This window comes from Erpetoichthys calabaricus, chromosome 8 (assembly GCF_900747795.2).
Source record: "Erpetoichthys calabaricus chromosome 8, fErpCal1.3, whole genome shotgun sequence".
Taxonomy (NCBI): domain Eukaryota; kingdom Metazoa; phylum Chordata; class Cladistia; order Polypteriformes; family Polypteridae; genus Erpetoichthys; species Erpetoichthys calabaricus.
Window position 1 is genome coordinate 137,163,744 of NC_041401.2, and position 26,470 is coordinate 137,190,213.

At 39.2% G+C, this 26,470-nt stretch overlaps 1 protein-coding gene across 1 annotated transcript in view; it reads left to right on the forward strand.

Annotated features, from left to right (window-relative positions):
- armc8 (armadillo repeat containing 8) overlaps window positions 1-26,470 on the forward strand; it is a 207,029-nt gene that overhangs the window by 24,381 nt on the left and 156,178 nt on the right. Inside the window, 2 exon segments of the mRNA XM_051931260.1 lie at window positions 719-816; window positions 21,448-21,540. Coding sequence (XP_051787220.1) covers window positions 719-816; window positions 21,448-21,540 — 191 coding nt within the window.

Sequence of the window (26,470 nt, forward strand, 5' to 3'; positions counted from 1 at the left end):
ATCTCTTCCAAGTAATATGCAAGGTTAATAAATACTTAATTGAAATGATTTAGAACTATTATTAAAGTGGGTAGGTGGTTCCATACAGTATTTTGTGAGGTGCATGAATACAAGCAGCACACTTACAGTATAATAATAATAATAATAATATGCTTATTTTAGCATATTTGCTGAAATATAACTGTTTTCTCCTGTATAAATTTTTTCTTTAAGGATGTGAAATTTAATAAATGTACCATTTGGAGGGTGGTAGAGTAGCACTGATTATATTCACAGATGCTGCATCTTCAGTTTGAATCTTATGCCTGGCTGCTGTCAATGCAGAATTTACAATATAAGGATATGTTTTCTCTCATCTCAAAAATATGCATGTTAGATTAATTTGCAGTTCAACATTTGCAGACTTAGAGTCTGTGTGGGTTCAGTGATGAACTGGATTACCATCTGTGTTTGGTTTCTGCCTTGTGCTGCCTAGATATACAATTTATGATTTGGGTTTGAGAATCTTGAGTTATATTATCTGGAGAATACGTGATGGAGCACTTTTGCATTAAGAAAACGAATATGAGACAAAATATTTTATTAATTTAATCTAAGATGTATTTTAAAATTCATTTAATGATTTACATTTTGTAACATTTAGAAATAGAAATATTTAGTTGAAATTACTTCTTTGTCACTTAATTGCTAATATTATTCAATTATGTGTCTGTTGTAGGACTTTTATCTCAGGATCTCAAGTTTATTGAGGCCTGTTTACGTTGTTTACGAACAGTCTTCATTAGTCCAATCACTCCAGTCCAACTACTGTACACGGTGAGTCTCATTTATGCATAATTTAATAGTATTCTACTCAAAATCTTTCATAAGAAAGGAATAACAAATGAGAATTTCGTCTGAGAGGATTCCTTTTTTCCTTTGTCTTTTTTTAAAAAAAAACTTTTTACTAGAATAATTACTTTTGTTAAGATTATTTGTCATAAAATTAATCTAAGCATGGAGCTTTTTTGTATATTTTTTATTCATGATACGAGGCCCATTATGAATAGGATGAGACTGATATTAAGGAGTATATTATTGCAAAAAAAATATTATGTGTAAACTCTGTCACCTTCAAAATTGCTTCCTTCAGAAGCAACATGCTCCAAAGGTTCTTCTAGAACATAGCAGTCACTTTAGTGGCTGTTAGAAAATAAAAGTTAAGAACCATTAGGAGTCTGGTTTTTAGTCTGTTTTAAAAAAAATTGAACATGTAACCACCAATTCTAATGAAGATGGGGAAGCTTTTATACCATGGTAATTTAAGAGGTAGTTAAGAAGGGTCAGATTTGCTTACCTGTAGGAAAGGCAACAAATCACTTATGGATGCTGTAAACAAAGATAGTCAAAGCCAGATCTCTTAGGGCTTTTTATTATAGTTGATCAAAGGTGACTGTTCCAGCTTTGTTCCATTTTTAACACATTTTTTGATACCTCTTCAGACCCATATTATGTGGGTGTTAGCTGCAGTAAACCATGAATTTTAAAACTTGATGAACTGTATTCACCTTTTTTACAATGTAAGACTTCACTGTGGTTTGTGCACTTTTAATCTATACTAATAAAAGGCAAAGCCCTCACTGACTCACTCATCACTAATTCTCCAACTTCCTGTGTCGGTAGAAGGTTGAAATTTGACAGGCTCATTCCTTACAGCTTACTTACAAAAGTTAAGCAGGTTTCATTTAGAAACTCTACTTGTAACGGTCGACAACATTTGCCATGTTAAACTTTCTTATTTATGGCCCCATCTTCACGAAATTTGGTAGACGGCTTCCCTGCGCTAACCAAAACGATGTACGTACTTATTTTGGTGGTACGACGCAACTGTCAGCCGCCATATTGAACTTTCCAACGGTCTTTGTTAGTTATGGGCCCATCTTCAAGAAACTTGGTACGCAGGTTCCCAACGCTAAATGATTCCTACTTTCGTACATATATACGTCCATAGCCTGCAGCTCGGTCACCGTGTGAGGCGGCGTTGGGTCCCCCATCCCCAAGCCTCCCACGTAGTTGGCTGCCTGCCTATATAAGGCCGTCCGTCGCTCCGGTCTCTTCATTCCCTTCCTTGCTTCGCCACGATATTCACATCTCCCTGCTGATAACTGCAGCCTTTTTATTTAATCCACGGCTTCTCCACTGTTTTATTGTTCGTTTATTACGATTATAGTTATTGTGTAGGTATTTTAGACACTGTTTACATTGTTCAGGTACCCATTTCCTTTATCGTTCCAACTATACCCCCATTAACATGTCTATCGAGGTGATCACCATCGGTCAAAGAACTGTCACTTGCCGAGTGGTTTCCATGCTCGGAGATGGTGACTGCCTTTTCTATTCTCTGTGTTATATATTGCACGGCCATATCAGGCTCACTCTTGATATCTGGAGGAACTTTGTGTCTTATGTATTGAATGACTGGGACAGGTTCAAGGTGTGGACTGATGACGGTACAGGAGATAATTATACTACACAGGAGCACTATAAGAGTGAAATTCTTAAGCCCTTCACCTGTGGTTCTGCATGTGAGTTAATGGCTGTTTTGTTCGGTTGTCGCTTTCAAGTGTACTGAAATGGCCAAATATTTTACACCTTTGGACAACCGCCAATGCCTCTTAAACATCTTAGATTCACAGGTGACGATTTGAGTAGTGGACACTTTGATGTTTATGAATGTTTAAACTCTCAAAAGCTGAATGAGAACCCATTTCAATTCAAACGCCTACAATTTCCAGTAAGGCTCTACTTCGCAATGACAATTAATAAGTCTCAGGGACAGACCCTACAAAAGGTTGGCGTTGATTTGAGGCAAGATTGCTTTTCACATGGCCACCTATACGTTGCATGCTCAAGAGTAAGCTCAGCGTAGAGCTTGGTCATATTACAACCGGAGGGCCGAACTGACAACGTGGTATACAAAGAGATCCTTAACAAATAATTATTAGTATATTTTCCCTCAGTTTAAAAAGGTTTACTTTTCTTCTTAATAAAAATTTTAAAGCAGTACTTCGCCGCTGCGAAGCGCAGGTATTTTGCTAGTTTGATAATAATTGTTAAAAGAAAATAAGTGAAAAAGTTTCAAAAGGCAGGAGGACCAAAAAGTAAAAATGCAAAAAGTGCATACGAGTAATAAAGTCAAAGTCCTACTGTTTTTGAAATCAAAGTGGAAGCTAATATTTTTATCTCTGTGTGCTCAGTAATTTTTGCACATAGTCTTCGATGCTGGTGAACCAAAAAGGTTATATTTATTAAACGCAATAAAGTACAGATAGTAAAGGTACATTTTATGATTTTTAAAGTCACACTTAGAAAATGCAATGCCTGGTTGCAATCTGATGACTCCAACTCTGCAGATAAACAATTTCAACAGCACATCATGTCAACAAACTTTTTGGAAGGGTAGCCAAAATAGACCCCTTAGTAGCACAAGCAAGAAATGAAGTAAGCCTTCTTAGGCTTAAATTTTCTTTTCCCTACAGTGCTTGCAAAAGTAGCCACTTGTGCAGTTATACTGCAGTTGCTGGGTGCAGCTAATGGTAGTTTTTCTCACTGGCCGTTGCTGTACACACTATCATATTTTAGTGGGACGAAAAAGTTTATAACCTTTGTGTGAAATTTGCCCCTAACAAGTTTACGTTTGGATACCTGTGTTCATGTTGAAGAACCTATCTTAAAGTAAAGAGACAGTGTAGTCAGTGTTGTCTGGACTTTCTATAGCACTGCTATGTCTTTTTGTAATGTGAAGAAGATTATCACATAATTCTGAAAAAAAAAAAATCACTCTAAGCCTTTCCTTCTTTTGTCATTTATGCACCCATTTACGATATTTGCCTTGAACTCTTGCTTCTTTTAGTTTGATCACAAGCCTTTTATCAGGTATCTTATGAAAAGCTTTCTGTAACTCAAGATAGTAATAAATGCAGTAGTAATGATGTAATATTAATAAATCAGTATCATATACACCTTTCTGATCTTAAACTTTTGGTGCTTTCTCAAAGAAATAGGTGATTATATCTCCATTCTCCTAATGCATTTTCACTATTCACTAATATACTTGATCCTGCCATGTGATGCCTGACCGTTTCCTTAATATATGCTTTTGTTTATTTTTCCATGATGCACATTTAAGTTACTAGTCTGTGGTTAATTGGACCCGTCTGATCACCCTTGTATGTGATAGGATAGCAATCACTTAGCTTAGAATCTGTAAGAATTTCTCTTCTTTCTTTTTCTTTTTTCTTTTTTTTTATATTTTGTCAAGGGTTTGTATATGTACTTACTAATCCACTTAAGCACTCCAAGATAAATATTAACTGTGATTTGTTTGATTTTAATGTTTTTAATTTACTTCTCTCTCTGACTCTGTAATTTCCCAGGTACTGAGTATACATAGTTCACTATACATAGTTCATATATAGTTCATTGCTGGGCAGTTACCACTTCTTCAAACTTCAGAAAAATGCAAGTTTAGCATATTCAATGTACTGTTGTACTATTGCACTATTTTAGCTCACCCTTACCATTCCTAATACAGTAGAATGTCAATTATCTGAACCACCACCGTCATCAAAATTTATAATGGTTATTATAATATAAAACAGTGGTTGTTATGTTCAGTGTTTAATAACTAATGTTTAATTCATTCGTTTTCTACTCTTTATTTTTAGATGCATGTAATATATTAACTGATGAGTGAAGCAGCAAAGTTTTGTTTCACGTACAGTTCAGTGAAGTCACCCCAGAAATTTGTTTTGGATGCAATTTTGCAATTATGAAATGTGAAACTCACTAAAAGGATTTTTAGGGTGGGCAGGGTGTGTAAATGTTGTTTACAGTGAAAAAAATGCTCATTATTGGTTAGTTATTCTGCAGCCTGGCCCTTCAGTGCTACTTGATCTTCCACAGCTCTATGCACTTTCATCTTCCTTAAGCACTGCCTGTCTGCACAATTTCTGCCCTGCACCTCTTACTTTAGGTCAGCAGTAGCCCCATCTGCTTACTTTCCTCAGCTCTGTTAGATGACCCAGTCCAGGGTCCTTCCCAGTGCTCACTATGGCCATGTATCCAGAGAAGAAGTACCTCCAAAATATGTGAACATGTGTGCTCTCTATCTGCTCTTCTTCTTGTTCTTTTGGCTGCTCCCGTTAGTGGTTGCCACAGCAGATCATCTTCTTCCATATCGTCCTGTCTTCGGCATCTTGCTGTGTTACATCCACCACCTGCATGTCCTCTCTCACCACATCCATAAACCTTCTCTTAGGCCTTCCACTTTTCCTCTTTCCTGGCAGCTCTATCGTTAACATCCTTTTCCCAATATACCAGCATCTCTCCTCTGCATATGTCCAAACCATCTCACCTCGCTGACTTTGTCTCCCAACCTGAGCTGACCCTCTAATGTACTCATTTCTAATCCTCGTCACACCCAATGCAAATCTTAACATCTTTAACTCTGCCACCTCCAGCTCTGGTCAGTGCCACCGTCTCCAACCCATATAACAAAGCTGGTCTCACTACTGTCATGTAGACCTTCCGTTTCACTCTTGCGGATACAAATCTGTCACAAATCACTCCTGACACTCTTCTCCACCCATTCCACCCTGCCTGCACTCTTTTTCACCTCTCTTCCACAATCGCCATTGCTCTGAATTGTTGATCCCAAGTATTTAAACTCATCCACCTTCACCAACTCTACTCTTTGCATCCTCACCATTCCACTGACCACCCTCACATTTACACACATGCATTCTGTCTTGTTTCTACTGACCTTCATTCCTCTCCTCTCCAGAGCAAACCTCCAACTCTCTAGGGTCTCCTCGACCTGCTCCCTACTTTCTCTACAGATCACAATGTCATCAGCAAACATCATAGTCCACGGGGACTCCTGTCTAATCTCGTCTGTCAACCTGTCCATCACCTTTGCAAATAAGAAAAAGCACAGAGACGATCCCTGATGTAATCACACCTTCAAATTGAATGCATCCGTCACTTCTACTACAGTTCTCACCACTGTCACAATCCCCTTGTATATATCCTGTACAACTCTTACATACACTTCTGCCACTCCCGACTTCGTCATACAATACCACAACTCCTCTCGAGGCACCCTGTCATATGCTTTCTCCAGGTCCACAAAGACACAATGCAACTCCTACTGGGCTTCTCTATACTTCTCCATCAACACCATCAGAGCAAATATTGCATCTGTGGTACTCTTTCCTGGCATGAAACCATACCGCTGCTCACTAATCATCGCCTCACTTCTAAACTTAGCTTCCACTACTCTTTCCCATAACTTCATGCTGTGGCTCATCAATTTTATCCCCCTGTAGTTACTGCAGCTCTGCACATCCCCCTTATTCTTAAAAATCGGTATCGGTACACTTCTTCTCCACTCATCAGGCATCCTCTCACTTTCCAAGATTCCATTAAACAAACTGGTAAAAACTCCACTGCCATCTCTCCTAAACACCTCCATGCTTCCACAGATATATCATCTGGACCAACGGCCTTCCCATTCTTCATCCTCTTCATAGCTGTCCTTACTTCCTCCTTGCTAATCCATTGCACTTCCTGATTCACTATCTCCACATCCAACCTTCTCTCTCTCTCATTCTATTCATTCATCAGCCTCTCAAAGTACTGTTTCCATCTGCTCAACACACCCTTCTCACTTGAAAGTGAATTACCATCTTTATCCTTTATCACCCTAACCTGCTGCACATCTTTCCCAGCTCTGTCCCTCCATCTAGCCAATCGGTACAGGTCCTTTTCTCCCTCCTTAGTGCCCAACCTCTCATACAATTCATTGTACGCCTTTTCTTTAGCCTTCGCCACCTCCCTCATCACCTTGCACCTTATCTCCTTGTACTCTTGTCTACTTTCTACATTTCTCCAACTATCCCACTTCTTCTTCAACATCTTCTTCCTCTGTATACTCTTCCTGTACTTCCAAATTCCACCACCAGGTTTCTTTTTCCTCCTTCCTCTGTCCAGCTGTCACGCCAAGCACCCTTCTTGCTGTCACCAGCTGTCTGGTAACTCTTCACTGCCACCCAGTGCCTGTCTCACCTTCTCCCTAAACTCAACCTTGCAGTCTTCCTTTTTCAACTTCCACCATTTGATCCTTGGCTCTGCCCTCCCTCTCCTGCTCTTCTTGATCTCCAACGTCATCCTACAGACCACCAACCTATGCTGCCTAACTAGATTTTCCCCTGCCACCACTTTGCAGTCTTTATTTCCTTCAGATTGACTCTTCTGAATAGGATATAATCTTCCTCCACTCTTGTATGCCCCCCTTTTGTTCCTCCCTCTTCTTAAAATACATCTTCACCATAGCCATACCCATCCTTTTTGCAAAATCCACTATCCTCTGACCTTCTTCATTCCTCTCCTTGACACCATACCTACCCATCACCTCTTTATCTCCTCTGTTCCCTTCACCAACATGTCCATTGCAATCCACTCCAATCACCACTTTGTGTCCCTCGGGTACACTGTCTATCACCTCATCCAATTCACTCCAGAAATCTTCTTTCTCATCCAACACCCAACTTCAGGGGCATATGCAGTAACAACATTCACACCTTCAGTTTCCAGCTTCATAGTCATTACTCTGTCTGACACTCTTTTCACCTCCAAAACACTCTTGACATACTGCTCCTTTAGAATAATCCCTACCCCGTTTCTCCTCTTATCCACACCATGATAGAACAATTTGAATCCCCCTCCGATCCAAGTGGCCTTACTCCCCTTCCATTTAGTCTCTTGTACACACAATATATCAACCTTCCATCTCTCCATCATATCAGCTAACTCTCTCCCCTTACCAGTCATACTGCAAACATTCAAAGTTCCTAACCTCAGTTCCCCTGTCTTTACCTTCCTCCTGTCCTTCTGCCTCCGGACATGTCTACCCCCTCTTCTTCTCCTTCGGCCAACAGTAGCCCAATTTCCACCAGCACCCTGTTGGCTAACAATACTGGTGGCAGTCGTTGTTAACCCGGGCCTCGACCGATCCGGTATGGAAATTTGTATTGTCCGCATATTCATCTGGCAAATTTTTACAGCGGATGCACTTCCTGACGTAACCCTGCCCATTTATCCGGGCTTGGGACCGGCACGAAGAAATACACTGGTTTGTGCATCCCGTGTCTGGGTTGCTCTCTGTCTGCTCTATCAAAATTAATTTCCCTATGATTTTGCATTTTAATTATCTCCCAATATTCATTATACTCAAATCTGTGTGCAGTTACTTGTTTGTGTTTTTTTTCTGTTTATTTAAAAAAGTGTGGTTTATATTTGAAGGCATGTAAAAGAATTATATAAGTTCAAACTAAATATAATACAGGGTGGCCTATAATCCACTTCTACATGTCAGGCCTTTATCTGTTATGGTTTTTATTTAAAACCAGATACAGTCACCAAGAATTTTTATTCTCTTTGACATAAATGGTATCTATCTCATCTCTTCAATTTTACCCACTGTATCTTTCCTAAGTTTTGTGTATCCCAATATGTTATGCCGTGGTGCTTGAAAGTTAGTGAACCCTTCAGAATTTCCCGTATTCCTGCATAAACGTGACCTAAAACATTATCAGATTTTCACACAAGTCCTATGAGTACAACTCTAATTCTAAAAAGTTGGGACACAGAAAAACAGAATGCAATTATTTGCAAATCTATTAAACCTGTATTTTATTATCAATAGAACATAGAAAACATATTAAAAGTTAAAACTGAGAAAATGTACCATTTTAAGAAAAGAATAAGGTCATTTTGAATTTGATGGTTCAAAAACATTGGGGCAGGGCCATGTTTACCATTGTGTAGCCTCCCCTCTTTTCTTTTAACATTCTATAAACATCTGGGAACTGAGGAGACCAGTTGCTGCACTTTTGGGAGAGGAATGTTGTCCTATTTTTGTATGATATAGCTGTACAACAGTCTTGGGTTTTTTTTGTCATGTTTTTCGTTTCATGTTTTCAGTTGGTGAAAGGCCTGGACTGAAAGTAGGGCAGTTTAGCATCCAAACTCTTCTATTACAAAGCCATGCAGCTGTAAAAGGTTCAGTTTGTGGGTTAGCATTGACTTGTTAAAATAGGAAAGGTGTTCCCTGAAAAAGACGTTGTCTGGACGTGAGCATATGTTGCTCTAAAATCTCGTATATGCCTTTCATCATTCATGGTACTTTTCCAGATATGCAAGCTGCTCATTCCATAGGCACTGATGCACCCCCATACCATCAGAGATGCAGACTTTTGAACTGAGTACTGATAACAAGTTGGATGGTCCCTCTACTCTTTAGTCCGGAGGACACAGAATCCATGTTTTCCAAAAAGAGTATCAAATTTTGATTCTTCTGTCGACAGAACAGTTCTCCACTTTGCCTCAGTCCATTTTAAGTGAGCTTTGGCCCAGGGAAGATGGTGGCGTTTCTAGATCATGTTGACATATGGCTTCTTCTTTGCATGATAGAGCTTTAATCTGCATTTGTGGATGGCACGGCTAATTATGTTCACAGACAATGATTTCTGGAAGTGTTCCTGAGCCCATGCAGTGATTTCCAAACAGAATCATGTCTGTTTTTAATGCAGTGCAGCCTGAGGGCATGAAGATCATAGGCATCCAATATTGATGTTCAGTCTCCTGTGCGCAAAGAGCTTTCTCTAGATTCTCAGATCATTTGATGATATTATGTACTGTAGATGATGAGATATTCAAAGTCTTCACAATTTTACTTTGAGTAACACTATTCTGAAATTGTTCCACAATTTGTAGACACAATGAATTGTTTGGTGATTAGTGAACCTCAGCCTATCTTTAGCTCTGAGAGTCTCAGCCTTTTTAAGATGCTCTTTCTAAACCCAATCATGTTATTGACCAGTTGCAAATTAACCAAATTATTTGCAAAATGTTCCTCTAGCCGTTTCTTTTTAGTTTCTTTTATAGCTTTTTGTTGTCCCCTCCCAACTTTTTTGAGACGTGTTTTTGCCATTAAGTTCAAAATGACCTTACATTTTAAAATGACGCACCTTCAACATTTGATGTGTTTTCTGTAATATTATGATTAAAATTGGAGTTGGAATTGCAAATCATTGCTTTCTGTTTTTATTTAAATTTTATACAGCATCCCAACTTTTTTGGAATTGGGTTTGTTGATTTGGAGAACCCAGCTAAACAAATGAAACAAAAATATCATACTTGATCATTTTATTATTGTGGAAAATCACCCAGTATTACCTGTGAGTGGTAAAAATATATAAACCTTTGCTTTTAGTATTTGATGTGACCTTTTGCAGCAATAGCAGAAGCTAAACGTTTCCAGTAGGTCTTGATCCACATCACTTTGGAGGAATTTTAGCCCATTCCTCCATTCAGAATTGCCTAAACTCAGGGATGTTTTGGGGATTTTTCAAATGAACGGGAGGTCAGAACTTTGACTTGGCCTTTAAAAGACCTTTATTTTCTTCTTCTTCAACCATTCTTGGCTAGAAGGACTTGTATGCTGGGGGTCATTTTCTTGCTGCATGAACTAGTTTCTCTTGAGATGCAGTTCACAGACAGATGCTGACATTTTCCTTTAGAATTTGCTGATATTATTCAGAATTAATTTTCCCATCCACAATGGAAAGCTGTGTCCTGGCCCAGACACAGCAAATCAGGTCCAAAGCAGCTACAGGTGGAGTGTGGTTCTCATGCTGGAATGCAGTTTTTTTCTTTTTCCAAACGTAACAGTTCTCATTTCAACCAAAAACTTCCATTTTGGTCTCATCTGTCCATAAAAGATTACTTCAGCAGCTTTCAGGCTTTTCCACATGCTCTTTGGCAAACTGTAGACAGGAAGCAATGGTTTTTTGAAAATCAGTGGCTTTCAACTTGCAATCCAGCCATTCACATCACTGTTGTTCAGTGTTCTCCTGATGGTGGACCCATGAACGCTAATATTAACCAAAGTGAAAGAGGCTCTTTAGTTGTTTAGGAGTTACCCTTGGTTCTTTTGTGACCTTGCGGACAATCACATGCCTTGCCCTTGGAATGATTTTTGTTGGTCAACCACTCCAGAGGAAAGTAACAATAGTCTTAAACTTCCTCCATTTGTACATAATCTGTCTGATTGTGGATTTGTGCAGTCCTAATTCTTCCGAAATGGTTTTGCAACTTTTCCTAGTGCAATAAACATCAACAGTTCTTTTTCAGCGGTCCACTGAAATGTCCTTTGTCTGTGGCATGATACGTGTTTGAAAGTAAACAGGGTGCCCATTCACACCTGAATGTCATCATGTTGATTGACAACACTTGACACTCTCACCTTCAAATTGCCTGCTAGGTCACATACATTTGCCACTCAAAGATATGCAATTCTCGGTGGTTTTCCTAAATATATAAATGACCAAGTATAATATAGTAATCCCTCCTCCATCGCGGGGGTTGCGTTCCAGAGCCACCTGCGAAATAAGAAAATCCGCGAAGTAGAAACCATATGTTTATATGGTTATTTTTATATTGTCATGCTTGGGTCACAGATTTGCGCAGAAACACAGGAGGTTATAGAGAGACAGGAACGTTATTCAAACACTGCAAACAAACATTTGTCTCTTTTTCAAAAGTTTAAACTGTGCTCCATGACAAGAAAGAGATGACAGTTCAGTCTCACAATTAAAAGAATGCAAACATATCTTCCTCTTCAAAGGAGCAAACAAATCAATAGGGCTGTTTGGCTTGTAAGTATGCGAAGCACCGTGGCACAAAGCTGTTGAAGGCGGCAGCTCACACCCCCTCCGTCAGGAGCAGAGAGAGAGAGAGAGAGATAAAAAAATCAATACGTGCCCTTTGAGCTTTTAAGTATGCGAAGCACCGTGCAGCATACTTAAAAGCTGCACACAGAAGGTAGCAACGTGAAGATAATCTTTCAGCATTTTTAGACGAGCGTCCGTATCGTCTAGGTGTGCGAACAGCCCCCCTGCTCACACCCCCTACGTCAGGATCACAGATAGTCAGCGCAAGAGAGAGAGAAAGAAAAGTAAGTTGGGTAGCTTCTCAGCCATCTGCCAATAGCGTCCCTTGTATGAAATCAACTGGGCAAACCAACTGAGGAAGCATGTACCAGAAATTAAAAGACCCATTGTCCTCAGAAACCCGCGAAGCAGCGAAAAATCCGCGATATATATTTAAATATGCTTATATATAAAATCCGCGATGGAGTGAAGCCGCGAAAGGCGAATCGCGATATAGCGAGGGATTACTGTATTTTTGTCTCATATTTTAGCCGGATTCTCCTTATCTACTTTTAGTTCTCATATATTTTGTTCTCATCTGTTGTATTTACCTAGGGCTCGGCTATTTACATAATATGATTATAGTATAGAATGCCTTCATTTTAATTGTAGCAAGTACAACAAAATGTAATAGTTTATGTGACTCCCTAAATTATATTTTTTTTTAAATCACACACAAATAAAAAGACATAATTTAAATATAAATCTATACGCTAACACAAAAAGATGCTATATAAAAGGTTGGCCTGATTGAAGTTACTAGTGATAATTAAAATGCCATCTGGTTTTGCGCCTTGTTTTTTGTTATTGACTATTTATTAGCCAACTACTACTACTACTACTACTACTAATTCCTCACATTTATATAGTGTTTTTCTTATTACTCAAAGCACTTTTCATAGTGAGTAAGGTAGCCACTTCAACCACCACTAATGAGTAGCATCCACCTGGATGACGCAACAGCAGCCATTTTTGCACCAGTACACTCACCACACTTTAGCTATTAGGTGATGAAGTAGAGAGAGAGAGACAGCCAGTTCGAGACGGCATAATTAGGAGGTCCGAATGACTAGGCCATGGAGGGCAATTTAGCCTGGACATCGGGATACACCTTGCTCTTTATGAAGCATTCCCAGGGATCTTTTATGACGACATAGAGTCAGGACTTCAGTTTTACGTCTCATCTGAAGGCATGCACCATTTTTACAGCATAGTGTCCCCATTACTGCACTAGGGCATTATGGTTAACATTCAGACCATAGGGTAAGCGCCCCCTGCTGGGCAGCAATCAAAACTTTTTTTCTAGATCTGTGTACTAGCCAGGCCCAGACATGCTTAGCTTCAGGTGGATGAATTATTCTGAAGTACATGTGGTATGGCTGCTGCTTTAATATTAGCTTGCAGTGGTATATATACATCTATAATGCTTATATCATTGGACTCATGTGGTAGATAAAATAGTCTGCACTTTAGTATTCCGTATTCTATATTGAGAAGAAGTTCTTATCAATATTATTTGCATCTGTACATTATGTACATACATGCAAAGACCTCCACCTCTGTTCTTATGGGAGTCTACTGAGTGAATGGCTAGCTTAGTAGTTGCTTCGGGGTCATGAAGTGTAGATAGGTTTTCTTACGTTGCCATCTTAAATAGACTACATACTGTATGACTCAAACTCATTACTTTTATTCTTGATACTTGCAGCATTAAGACCAACACTTTTTTAATGTATGTCTGTTTTTAGTTTTGCATATTAACTGTTGACTAGAAATTTCAAAGTTAGCGTTCATATTTTAAGTAGTACTATTGTCTGTTCCTTTATGTGAAGTTTATAAACCTGGCCTGACCTAAGATTTCTACCTCTTCTTTTCCCTGTTTGAACAGTCCTTTACTAACCTACTCGTATGCCTCCCCAATACATTGGTGCCAGTCTAGTTCAAAAATTACCTACCACATCTGTACAGATGCTGCAGTATCTTTCCAGAAGGAGACCCAGTGTCCTATAAACCTATATCCCGTTATCCTACACCAACAGTGGAGCCACTTATTATACCTTCTGATCTGCCACTATCTCTGTGATTGCATATCATGTAATTGTTTGCATGGCTTTTTCCTCTTGAGCACTTGCTTCCTAGGGTGATTGATGACTGACAGATTGCCCTGAATTAGTTAAGTGTGGGTTGGAAACTAATATCATCGGTTCTTAGAGTGAGGCCTGCTCAACACCTGTATTCCACAAGCACAAGTGGAAGTTTTCTGCACAGGGACATTCATCCTATTAGAATAAAGAGACTTTGAATTTACTTTTTTGTCAGTCAGTTGTTATATAGGCATTTATTTATAACAACTAGGCTGCTGCATGATGTTCACGCCATTAAATTAAATAAGGGTTAATACCTTTGAACACAGTATCTTACTTTCTTGCCAACAGTAGCTGTAGTTCTTAGTTGGCGCCCTTTCTAAAATGCAGGAATAGGCACTGTATTTTTTATTTATAAAAATGCTTCATTTTAGGAGACAATTTTCTGTGGCAAATTAAGGTATACAATCACTGTAAAAAATATCTTCAGTTTAAAAAGGACCAAACGTATCCTTCAGCTTTGCTGTGTGTGGGTGCATGGAGAAGATTAACAATTATGGTAGGAACAACAAATGAAAACTATATTAACTAACATTAAAGGAAAGTATGCATGCCTCCTTCACTTCTTTTTACATACAGCTTGTACTCACTCCTGTTATCATGCCATTTTACTATAATTCTTTTAGTTAGCTGTACACTGCTACGTTACTGATAGTATATATCCATGCTACACCATATGCTATATTAAGAATCTTTAAGTTTGGTTCTAAAGCCTTTACTGGTTACAGAGGATTATCCATTCAAAGGAACAATTTTCCCTTCGCTTTAGTTCATTTGCTTCTTAATTTTCCCAATTCTTAATTGCTTCTTTTAGTCTTAAACATATACATTCACTATTTTAATTGCGTTTTGTTTTCTTAACCAATTGCCAATTAAGTTACTTCTTGAGCCCACTGTGGTGCAGGTTTTCATACCAGCCACCTTCTCGTTTTAATTGGACTCCTAGCTTAAATAGCTGTTATTTGCCAGTTTCAATGTTTATGGTATATAGCCACAATACATTTTATTTGCAATGCTTGCACATAATTTAGTGTTCTATTTATCTTGACTGTTAAGTTTCTTTCTATTGTCAATGTAATTTTCATTCAGTTTTTCCTGGTTTCTTTATTTACTAATTTACAAGGTAGATTACAGTTAATGGAGTAAAATCCATAGAGAATGGTGACTTTATAGGAAAATGACAAAAGAGTTCATCATCAAAAACTGAAAAAAATGGCCAAACAAATGTCAGTCTTGGACTGTTGATCTTTTCTAAATGTAGAATCAGAGATGGAAGAATGACCAGCTAGTTAAACAATGAGATCAATTGCAACTTTAGGTGCTCATCATGAAGTATCTGGTTTAATAATATCTCTCTATATATACAAGAAAATCCTGGAATGGAAAGCAAAAGCAAGGCTATGATACGTGATCCTCTCGGAAGACAATTTTAAAGACCCGCAAGACCAAAGACACTTGCCACGGTGCAAGACACGCCCTACTTACAAGATAAGACCACGGGCAGAAAAAAAGATCAGTAGTGTAAAGGCAGTCACGCAGCACACACAGCTCCATGGCTCTCAGTGTATATAAAGTGTATAAGGTCAATACGGTAGAAATGAAACGTTGACGACTAAACGAAGACGAAAGAAAAGCACAGAGAAAAGAGACCCAAATGCGGTGGACAGAAAAAAATGCTAAAAAGAAAAACAATAATCTAGGTGCAAATTTAGAAAATAAGGAAAGTGATAATCATCCCAGAACAAGTGGAATTGAAAACAAAGCACGTCCAATGGGGCTCAGAATTAAAAGATTAGAACTTCATAAACTGGAGCAGCGTTATATGTCCTGCAAGAAAGAGATTTTACCACGCCTGGGCCTGAAATAAAGGACAATTATTGTTTTTACAACGTCATGCGAGATAAGTCAGTTAGCCATCATTTAAAACAAGTCCACAGACCTCTAACTAAGCAGTTGTTGGATTGCTTTTGGCAGACACGCACAATGTGCTCCCAGCTCTTAAAACAACGATATGCGACAAGCAGAAGAGGCAGCTCGCCAGCAGGTTGAAGGCTTTTTTGTTTTAAGTGACTGATAGGTCCGATTGAGGGGGGCAGAGCACAGCACGGAAGACTGATAGCGGGGTACTGATTGATGCGGTAAGGGGGAGGCAAGACCCGGGGTAGGAGGGGTCGGAGAGGGTGCTAGACAGTTGTGTTTGGGGTTATGAAGTCGGCGATTGTTCAAGTAAAACGTTTGTGACACTTTTTTACTTCAGTCGCTACAGTATCAAAAAAAAAAAAAGGATAGTAAAGATCTCATTAGTGCAAACAAAAGGTGATTAATCATCAGAGCCAGGTGTAATTGAAAAAATAGCAGGACACAGCAAGGTCGTCCCACAACAGTTAAAGCAAAGACAAGTTTAATTTCAAAGAATGCACAATTCGGTCAGGTGTATATTTATGATGATGGAGAAGGGATGCAAATTTTAACAGGCGACAAGTAAGGTGATGTATATATTCCGCGAATAACATTAGACACCAAAGGAGATCGTGATATGCCATTCGTATTAAAAACTCACGGGCGATTATACGTTGCATTATCACAATGTATTTCCAAAAACGGATTCAAAATTCAATGCGATCTTGAAGAAAAGGTAATTCCATATGTTGTTTTTAATAAACCTTTAAAGTAAAAAGTGCAACTAATGAAACTGAAACAATTCCAAAGAGAAAAAAGCTTTTAAAATTGTATATCCGATTAACCAAACAGTGGCACGGTGGTGCAGTGGGTAGCGCTGCTCCCTCGCAGTTAGGAGACCTGGGTTCGCTTCCCTGGTCCTCCCTGCGTGGAGTGTGAATGTTCTCCCCGTGTCTGCGTGGCTTTCCTCCGGGTGCTTCTTCCCACAGTCCAAAAACATGCAGGTTGGGTGGATTGACAATTCTAAATTGTCCCTAGTGTGTGCGCAAGCCTGTGATTGGCTAGCGCCCTGCCCGGGGTTTGTTTCCTGCCTTTTGCCCTGTGTTGGCTGGGATTGGCTCCAGTAGACCCCAATGACCCTGTAGTTAGGATATAGCAGGTTGGATGATGGATGGTTGGATTAACCAAACACAGGGGTTGGCGAGCGAAGCGCGCAGGGGGCAGAGCCCCCTAGTATTTACAAAGAATGGAAGAGAAAAAACCTGAATGACTGAGAATTACTAATCTGCTCCTGTTCACAAATCATTTGTATGATATTCTTAGAGTTTTACAGTATAAGAATGTTTTGATATGGGGTAAAACAAAAGTACTAATGTGCCATATATTTAAATGTCTGGTCCCATTAAAATGGACAGTAAAGTTTTTGCTTCCTGAAATGTTTTGTGTGTATCTTACGGGATTTTGGCCTGCTGATTTTAAAAGTTACCTTTAAAATTTTCTATAATGCTTTATAGGGCTGGGCAATTAATCGAAAAGTAATCGAAATCGACATTCAGAACCTGTAATCGATCAAACTTTTCCAGGTCGATTATTTCGATTACTTTCCCTTTAAAAACACTACCGCGTGTGGAGTCACGTGACCCCGCTCCGTTATGTTACGTTATTCCACCGACATGTCGAGCATGGAGAGCTTAAACACTGACACACCTGAGCAACAAGAGCAGCTTGTACCAAAGAAAAACGCAGTCTCCGTCATTTGGACATATTTTGGCTTCAGTAAGGATGACATCGAACAAAATGAAGTCAGATGTAGACACTGTAGAAAAACAGTCTCGACGCCCAAAGGTAACACCACCAATTTGTTTCAACACTTGAAGCACAATCACATTACTGAATATGAACAGTGCATGGCTCAAAAAAAACAAAAGAGACTGAAAAGCGCCCAGCAACAAGTGCCTCCGCAAAGCAGATGTCGATAACACAAGCGTTCACAAATGCCACACAGTATGAGAAGAGTTCAAGAAGATGGAAAGAAATAACTGACGCTATTTGTTATTACATCGCAAAGGATATGACTCCCTTGGCAACAGTGGAGCGAAGCGGGTTTAAACACCTCGTTAAAACTCTCGACAGAAGATACACTGTGCCATCGCGATCACATTTTTCTAAAACTGCGGTGCCAGACATGTACAAGACATGTTGTAAAAATGTAGCTGCTGAACTGAAAAATGTTCAACACTTTGCAGCCACATCTGATCTCTGGTCAAGTAGGACGATGGACCCATTCTTGAGCCTTACTTTGCACTACATTGACGACGATTGGAAGCTGCGCCAGAGATGCCTTGAGATGGCATATTTTCCAGCCGATCACACGGCAGATATGATTGCGCAAGGTCTGAAAGATATGCTTTCTGAATGCTGACCTCGCGGAAGAAAAACTTTCAGCCATTACGACAGACAACGGTGCTAATGTTGTCAAAGCTGCTGCGCTTAATGGATGGTTACGACAGCAGTGTTTTGGACACCGCCTACACCTTGCAATTGGTAAGTACACGTCAGCTTAATTAAATATAATAGCATAAAAGCAAAAGAGGTCATTAGGAAGCTTTTTTAAAGGGAGTGAGGCAACACCTTCAGCAAGTTCAGCTACACCCACTCTGTCACTTCAGCAATCGCTAGAAGCAGAGATGAGCAGCTATTTGGTGTCCCCCATGCTGGATAGTGAGGCAAATCCACTGGACTGGTGGAGGAAGCATCATGTACACTTTCCACTCTAAGTAAGGTGGCAAAAAAGTATCTCTGTATACCAGCTACTAGCTCCCCATCAGAGCGGGTTTTCAGTTCGGGCGGAAACATTGTTACATGCCTCAGGTCCTGCTTGAAACCTGAAAAGGTTAACATGCTCGTGTTTCTTAGTAAGAACTTAGAGTAAATTCATGTTCATATAGTGACATGACAAGATCGCTAAGATCACCTCATGCAACAGTGTTTAGAGAGTTCTATTTTCATTACAACATTAAAATATTTGTTTACAGAAGATGCAAGAAATGCACTGTTTAAAATATTATTTATAGGATATATAAGAGTTATTTTATTTAGAAGAGATACTGTTTATTTTCTACTTTTAATAAGAAAAACATTGAAAATAATTTATTTTGTTTCCAAAAGTGCAAGTTATTTATTTTTACTTTTTTATAAGAACAAAGTGACTGTTCGTTTTAGGCAATGTGTGCTTTAATTTCAGTTGTTCAACATTGATGTTCAATAAATAATCACAGATAGAAGATAGTGTGTTTCCTTCAATTATTTTAAAATCAAGTAATGCACCCTTCATTCAAAAATCTCTCACTTGTAATATGTGAGCATATTTACTGTACAAAACTTGTCAGTGAACTATGAGGGCAAAAAAAAATAAATAAATAAATAAAATAATCGTTCATTAATCGTAATCGAGTTAAAATGTTCAATTAATCGAGATTTTGATTTTAGGCCAAATCGCCCAGCCCTAATGCTTTATTGGAATTGCCTGTTTTTGTCAATTCATTTCATATCGCAATTTGTTGCCCATCAAATAAGCTGTTTTTTTAGTCCAGGATTGGCTTTGGGTTGTGAGCTTCACCCACAACAATGGCATTTTTTTATTGATTTGTCATTGTTGAGCCTAAAAGTTTTTTTGTTACACAATGGCAATATCCACTCTTCAGCACCCATTGGCTATAGGGTATACATGAAAGAAACCTATGAACAAAACAACTGAAACATCTGTGGTGGTCTAAAAATAATTCCACTGCTACCAGGAATGCAGCTCGAATATACCTGGTTCTGTTGTTCTGTCTACAAATGGGACAGCTGTACTAAAAAAAACTATTTATTACGTTAAAATTAACTGGCCACCAAAGTCAGTGGCACATGAACCACATGTCTTCTTAACAAATTCATTTTGTCACTTCTTTCATATACATCTTGGATTAATGAAAAATTTTATAAAAACAATCAACATGGAAAGATTTTAATATTTGAGACAGATGGTTGCATGAATATTTTATGCTAAGATTAACGGATCCACAGATCAGACACATCATCAACGACAAACGGTTCAAAGATATGCTAGTGGGGCCAGAGGAAATCGCATGGAAGGCATTAAAGGATGTTGTTGAGAATTGTTTTGTAACTACTCAACACAAGATTTTGTTCAGGTAGTTCATAACATACTTCAAGCATACAAAACCATGAAATGCAACATGTTGCTAAAAATGTATTTTCTGCTTTAACACCTAGTCTCCTTTCCTGCTAATCTAAATGTCGTTGGTGATAAACATGATGAAAGGTTTTTTTCAGGAAATTGTAGTGATGGAAAAGCTGTACTGGGGCAAGTGGAATTCAGCAGTGCTGACCGACTATTGTTGGACACTGAAACAAGTAGTATTAGAGTTGGCTGCAAAACAACTTGAGTTAACTAATGTAACGCGTGGGCATCATAAAGTGATTAAATGCTAAACTAAGTAAATATTCATTTTGCGTTTCTACAAATTTCTACATAATACAGTCAATCTGAAATTACATTTGTGTTCAGCTCGAACTCTTAGTAAGCAAAACTTTTTCAGGAAGCACAACTTCATAAAAAATGTGTTGTCTGTTGTTAATCGTAAGGATTAGCTTCTATTTACCAATTGGGTTGAAACAAAAAACAGCAACCTATGCTATTTAGCCCACTGCAACTCTCGAAGACTGAATGTGAGGATCTCCATACTACAATAACATCGTTTACTTCAGTGGTGACCCTCCTATCTATCTTCTGCTTGTTTTGACCATTCCTTTCTTTCTCTTGCTCAACACATCTTCAAACTCAGTCCCTCTTTAGTCACATTTTTATTGGTCACTATGAAAGTGTCCCTTTTAAATTCTGGCGTCAGTTCAGAGATCCCACCTTGTGGTCATTGCAGGACTTCATTTCTGTGCAGCCAATGACATGACCTACTGTACTGCATCACTGCTGTCAGACTTCCTGCTGCTGTTCTATTGTCATGATAGAGGAGTTATTATAGGCCACTACCTCAAATCTGAGGCTTTCAAATACAAATCAAGCAACAATGAATTTGTATTGTAGCATTTTTTACGGAATTACCTTTAATAAAATAAATGTGGTCATTTTAATTTGGCATTATGGTAAAGTGATTCTTGGTGGTCCACTGTATCTTTGATATTAGCAAATTTCTCCTTAGTCTGAAACACTTTAAGTACCATTGACATATGAAACACCTGGGAGTATCTTTTGAGATTCCTTTATATTGCAGTGAATTTTAAATGCAGTTCTATTCTCAGGATTCTGAGCCCTGAAATAAATAAATTCAATTTATTTAATTCCTTTTGGATGGTTCACTTTAAGAAACGTCCTTTATAGAAATTAGGTAGTTCTTCCTACTTTCCCAGGGAACACCAGGTTGCTGCTGCTATTTGTTTATAGCATGCCCTTTGATTTCTGTTAGAATTTAAATGTGGCACATCTTTTAAGCTAAAAAAATTTTGATCTATGCAGAATGTTTTATTTAGCAGTTATTTATTGTGTTATTAATACTGTTCTGTTTATGCAGGATGCAGCAGTGATTCCTCACCTCATGTGTTTATTAAGCAGATCACAACGCACACAAGAATATATTTGTCAGATCTTCTCACATTGTTGCAAGGTAACACTTACTTTAAAGTAATATGTTAAAGACTCTGCCTGTCTGTCTTTATGGAATTAATAACGCAGAAACTGCTAAAAATATTCATTTGAAATTTGATCACTATGTTCAGAAACAGGGAAGTGTGCAGTGCAAACTTTTGATTAAAATTAACTTATTCAAATGTGGCTAAAGTAACCCTGACATTTGCTGAATAGCTACAGAGCATTTCATAGTTCATCAACAGTGATTGTTAGGACATGATGAGTTTAAATAAGCATGTCCAGCTCTGTGTGTCTTTATAGTTAATGTTCACTGCAGCTAAAGGTGCCTCAGGTCTAATTTTTGCATTCCTTCATGGCACACATCTGGGGCCTCGTGTATAATGCCTTGCGTAGAATTCAGAATAAAGCATGGTGTATGGACAAAACTGGAAATGCGAGTATGTACAAAAAAATTCAGATGCATAAATCTGTGCATAAGCAAAGTTCTACACCCTTTCCCTTTATAATTCCCAATCAGTGTGAATTTTAATACACATGCATGCAACCTACAGCTCTGCATTTGACTCCTCCCAGAATTGTACCTATTTAAATGTGCAAATCAATATAAATATCCCCATCCTTTCTGTGTTTTATTAAAAGACAATGGCAAAAGCATGTGTAAAAAAGAGAATTTCCTCGATTGTGAAATTGAAGTCCTGCTCAGTGAAGTTGAGGCAAGGAAAAATATACTATTTGGTGGCTTAAGCAGTGGTATAGGCAACAAAAGGAAACTGGTAGAGTGGCACAGACTGCTGAAGGCTCTCAAAAGTTCAAGTTCAAGTTCAAAAAGTCTCACGATTCCCAAAATGAAAAAAGAAGTGATCAGATATCAAAGTCAACTGGAATAGGAGAGTCGAGCCCACCGTATGAGTGTCAACACCACTGGAGGAGGTAGCAGAATTCTGGGGCTCACACCGTTTGAGCAGTGAGCTGCAGTAATTATTGGTGACACACTTATAACCATCATTTTACCAGTGTGCGGGGGGAGTTTAAATTTTTTTTCACTTACCATTGTCCTTACTCATTTGAGTAATTTGCATATTTAATAAAACAAACAAGCAGGCAGCAAATGCAATATTACTGTTTATTCTGTTTCAGACAATGTTACAAATGGTGACCCCCGTGCCTGGAATGCAACTCCAGGTGATGATGGCGCTGCTGCTGTGCACACACCCCTCCCTCGGAAACCACCAGTGAACATCTGGCCGTGTGCTGGCAGTTGCTGTTCTGAAGTCTCAAAATGCAATAGTAGATGCTGTAACAGATATGGAGAAAGGAGTTAGGGAAATAAATGCTCTACTATGTGATATTGTCCACAAATTAAATGAACTAGTTTAAATAATAAATGCTGCATTTGATTACCTGTTTTTACATTCTGATAATTGCATTCAAATGAAGTTGTAACAATGTCTGATTTGGCAGATCATTTGGTGGGTCAGGTTCATCATACCACATCTCTTAAGGTACAGGCAAGCCACAATTGCGTACCACATTATGCAGCACCCTACATGCTTGCACAGTGCAACATACTTTCTGTGGACTGTAGAGCTGTAATCCACCAGTTTTATCCATGCAGCACCAACGGCCCTTAAGCTGCCCTATAGTATGTTCTACCATTACCCAAGCCTGGGAGTGGAGGTCATTATAATATTGCTCAGGGGATACCTGCTGTCACCTAAGTAATCATGTTATATGGTTACATCATGCATAAAACTTTCAATTTTGACCAAAGAGGTAATATTAAATGTATTATCTTACCGAGAAGCCAGCCATCACACACAGCACCATTTTCAAGTTTGTTCCGAACACTTCTGTAAGAAATATGCGATTGGTCAGCCAGTTCACATTGAAAAGCTCCTGTGGCTAAAAACCTGAGGAGGAACAGAGCTTGCAAAGGAACAAGTAGAGCACAATTCCTCAAAGTCTGCCTTTGTACTGCTGGCCCCAGTTCAGCACACAGGATCGCTCTTGGCAGTCTAAATCAACATAGAAAGCAATCATCATCATGGGATAAGAAATCAGAATGATCTCTGAATATGCACTCTCTTCTAATTCTTCTGTTTGCGATGTCTTCTAACAATGCTAAAGTAGTCATGGTAGTTGAAGTAGTTAGCCATTTCATGCAGCATTATATTGTTACAGATTGAATACAATCAAGTACCTTAAATTTGTATGCAACATGCCAAAATTAACTGCATATTTAATAAAGGGTGTGTCATGGGTGCGAATCTTAAAAAGAAATGGAAACCACAAAGAAAACCGTAGCACTGCTTTGATTTTTTTATTTATTTTATTTTTTTTACAAAACAGAGCAGAATTATGCATACGCATGGTTTGAGTCTGCTGTGAAAATGTGTGTAGCATTACTCCAAGTTTAGTTTTTTATACATCTTGACGTGTCCGGCGGAGAGAGTGTCGACCTTGTTGAGAGGTTTACCTACCTTGGCTGTGACATTCATGTCTCTGGTGACTCTTCCTATGAAGTCAGTAGACGGATTGGGGAGAGCATGGGGGATCATGAGGTCACTGGAAAGGGGGCGTGTGGCGCTCCTGATATCTATGCAAAAGGACGAAGGTCCAAGTCTTTAGAGTCGTGGTGTTTCCTGTCTTGCTATATGGTTGCGAGACATGGATGCTATCCAGTGACCTGAGACAAAGACTGGACTCCTTTGGTACTGTCTCTCCGGAAAATCCTTGGGTACCGTTGGTTTGACTTCGTGTCGAATGAGTGGGTTGCTCATGGAGTCCCGAATGAGGCACATTACCTGAATTGTGAGGGAGCGTCAGTTATGGCATTACGGCCATGTGGCGCGTTTCGCCCGAGGGTGATCCAGCTCATGAGATCCTCATTGTTGGGGCCCCGAGTGGCTGAACCAGGCCAAGGGGTCACCCACATAACACCTGGCTGCGGCAGATAGAGGGTCATTTCCGGAGGGTGGGACTGGACTGCGTGACTGCCTGGGGGGTTTGCTAACCGGGATCTCAAGTTGTTTCGTTGTGTAGTGGGTGCGGCAATGCACTATACCAGTGCATGCTCCCCAACTTGAGTTGACTTGGTGTGGGCATGGAAATGAGCATATGCAACATTTTTGTGCGTACACATTGTTTATACATGAGGCCCCTGATCTTTTAGGCAAAGTGTATCCAGCAAAAAGTCATAATTTTAGGCCCTTTAGGTAAGTTAGGATTTAAACCGCTTTAATATGTGGTATTCTGCTAGCCATATGAGACTTAACATAGAACCTTAAAAAACTTGAACATCTGTTATTTACTTTTAAACGTTGAAATCCCAGATTTGAAATGTGACAAGAATGACAGTTTTTATCTGAAATTGATCTCCATATATTTATGACTGTGACAGCATCAAAAGCCGGAATGAAAAAATACATACTCAACTGCCACTTTATTAGGTAACGCTTTTTTTTGTGAATTTCCCCTTGGGATTAGTAAAGTATCTATCTATCTATCTTTTTCAGCTGCTTGTTAGCGCAATACCTAATCAGGCAATCACATGGCAGCAACTCGGTATATTTAGGCATGTAGACATTGTCAAGATATCCTGCTGAAGTTCAAACCGAGCATCAGAATGGAGAAGAAACGTGATTTAAGTGATTGTTGGTGGTGGTGCCAGAAGGGCTGGTCTGAGTATTTCAGAAACTGCTGATCTACTGGGATTTTCAATCACAACCATCACTAGGGTTTACAGAGAGTGACCTCCACACACACCAGATCTCAATCCAATAAAGCACCTTTGGTATGTAATGGTACGGGAGAATAGCATCATCAAAACAAATCTGCAGCGCTTGTGTGATGCTGTCTTGTTAATATGAACCAAAATCTCTGAGGAATGTTTCCAGCTACTTGTTGAATCCATGGCATGAACAATTACAGCAGTTCTGAAGAATTACAGCAGTTCTGAAGGCAAAAGGGAGTTGAACCCAGTACTAGCAAGGTGTACCTAATAAAGTGGCTAGTGTGCGTAACAATCTTTCCATTCATGTTTTAAGAAAAATTTCATGGAGAACGTTATACATGCCTTTGAGTTCAGGAAGGAATTTAAAAAGATCTATTAACATTTTGAAATCAGCAATTACATTGTTCAGAACATCATTTTGCAAGTGGAGAAGATTTAGATAGATAGATAGATAGATAGATAGATAGATAGATAGATACTTTATTAATCCCAAGAGGAAATTCACATACTCCAGCAGCACCTTACTGATACAAAAAACAATATTAAATTAAAGATTGATAATAATGCAGGTAAAAAACAGACAATAACTTTATATAATGTTAACGTTTACCCCCCCCCGGGTGGAATTGAAGAATAGTTTGGGGGAGGAACGATTTCCTCAGTCTGTCAGTGGAGCAGGACAGTGACAGCAGTCTGTCGCTGAAGCTGCTCCTCTGTCTGGAGATGACACTGTTTAGTGGATGCAGTGGATTTTCCATAATTGATAGGAGCCTGCTGAGCGCCCGTCGCTCTAACACAGATGTCAAACTGTCTAGCTCCATGCCAACAATAGAGCCTGCCTTCCTCACCAGTTTGTCCAGGTGTGAGGCGTCTTTCTTCTTAATGCTGCCTCCCCAGCACACCACCGCGTAGAAGAGGGCGCTCGCCACAACCGTCTGATAGAACATCTGCAGCATCTTATTGCAGATGTTGAAGGACGCCAGCCTTCTAAGAAAGTATAACCGGCTCTGTCCTTTCTTACACAGAGCATCAGTATTGGCAGTCCAGTCCAATTTATCATCCAGCTGCACTCCCAGGTATTTATAGGTCTGCACCATCTGCACACAGTCACCTCTGATGATCACGGGGGTCCATGAGGGGTCTGGGCCTCCTAAAATCCACCACCAGCTCCTTGGTTTTGCTGGTGTTCAGGTGTAGGTGGTTTGAGTCGCAC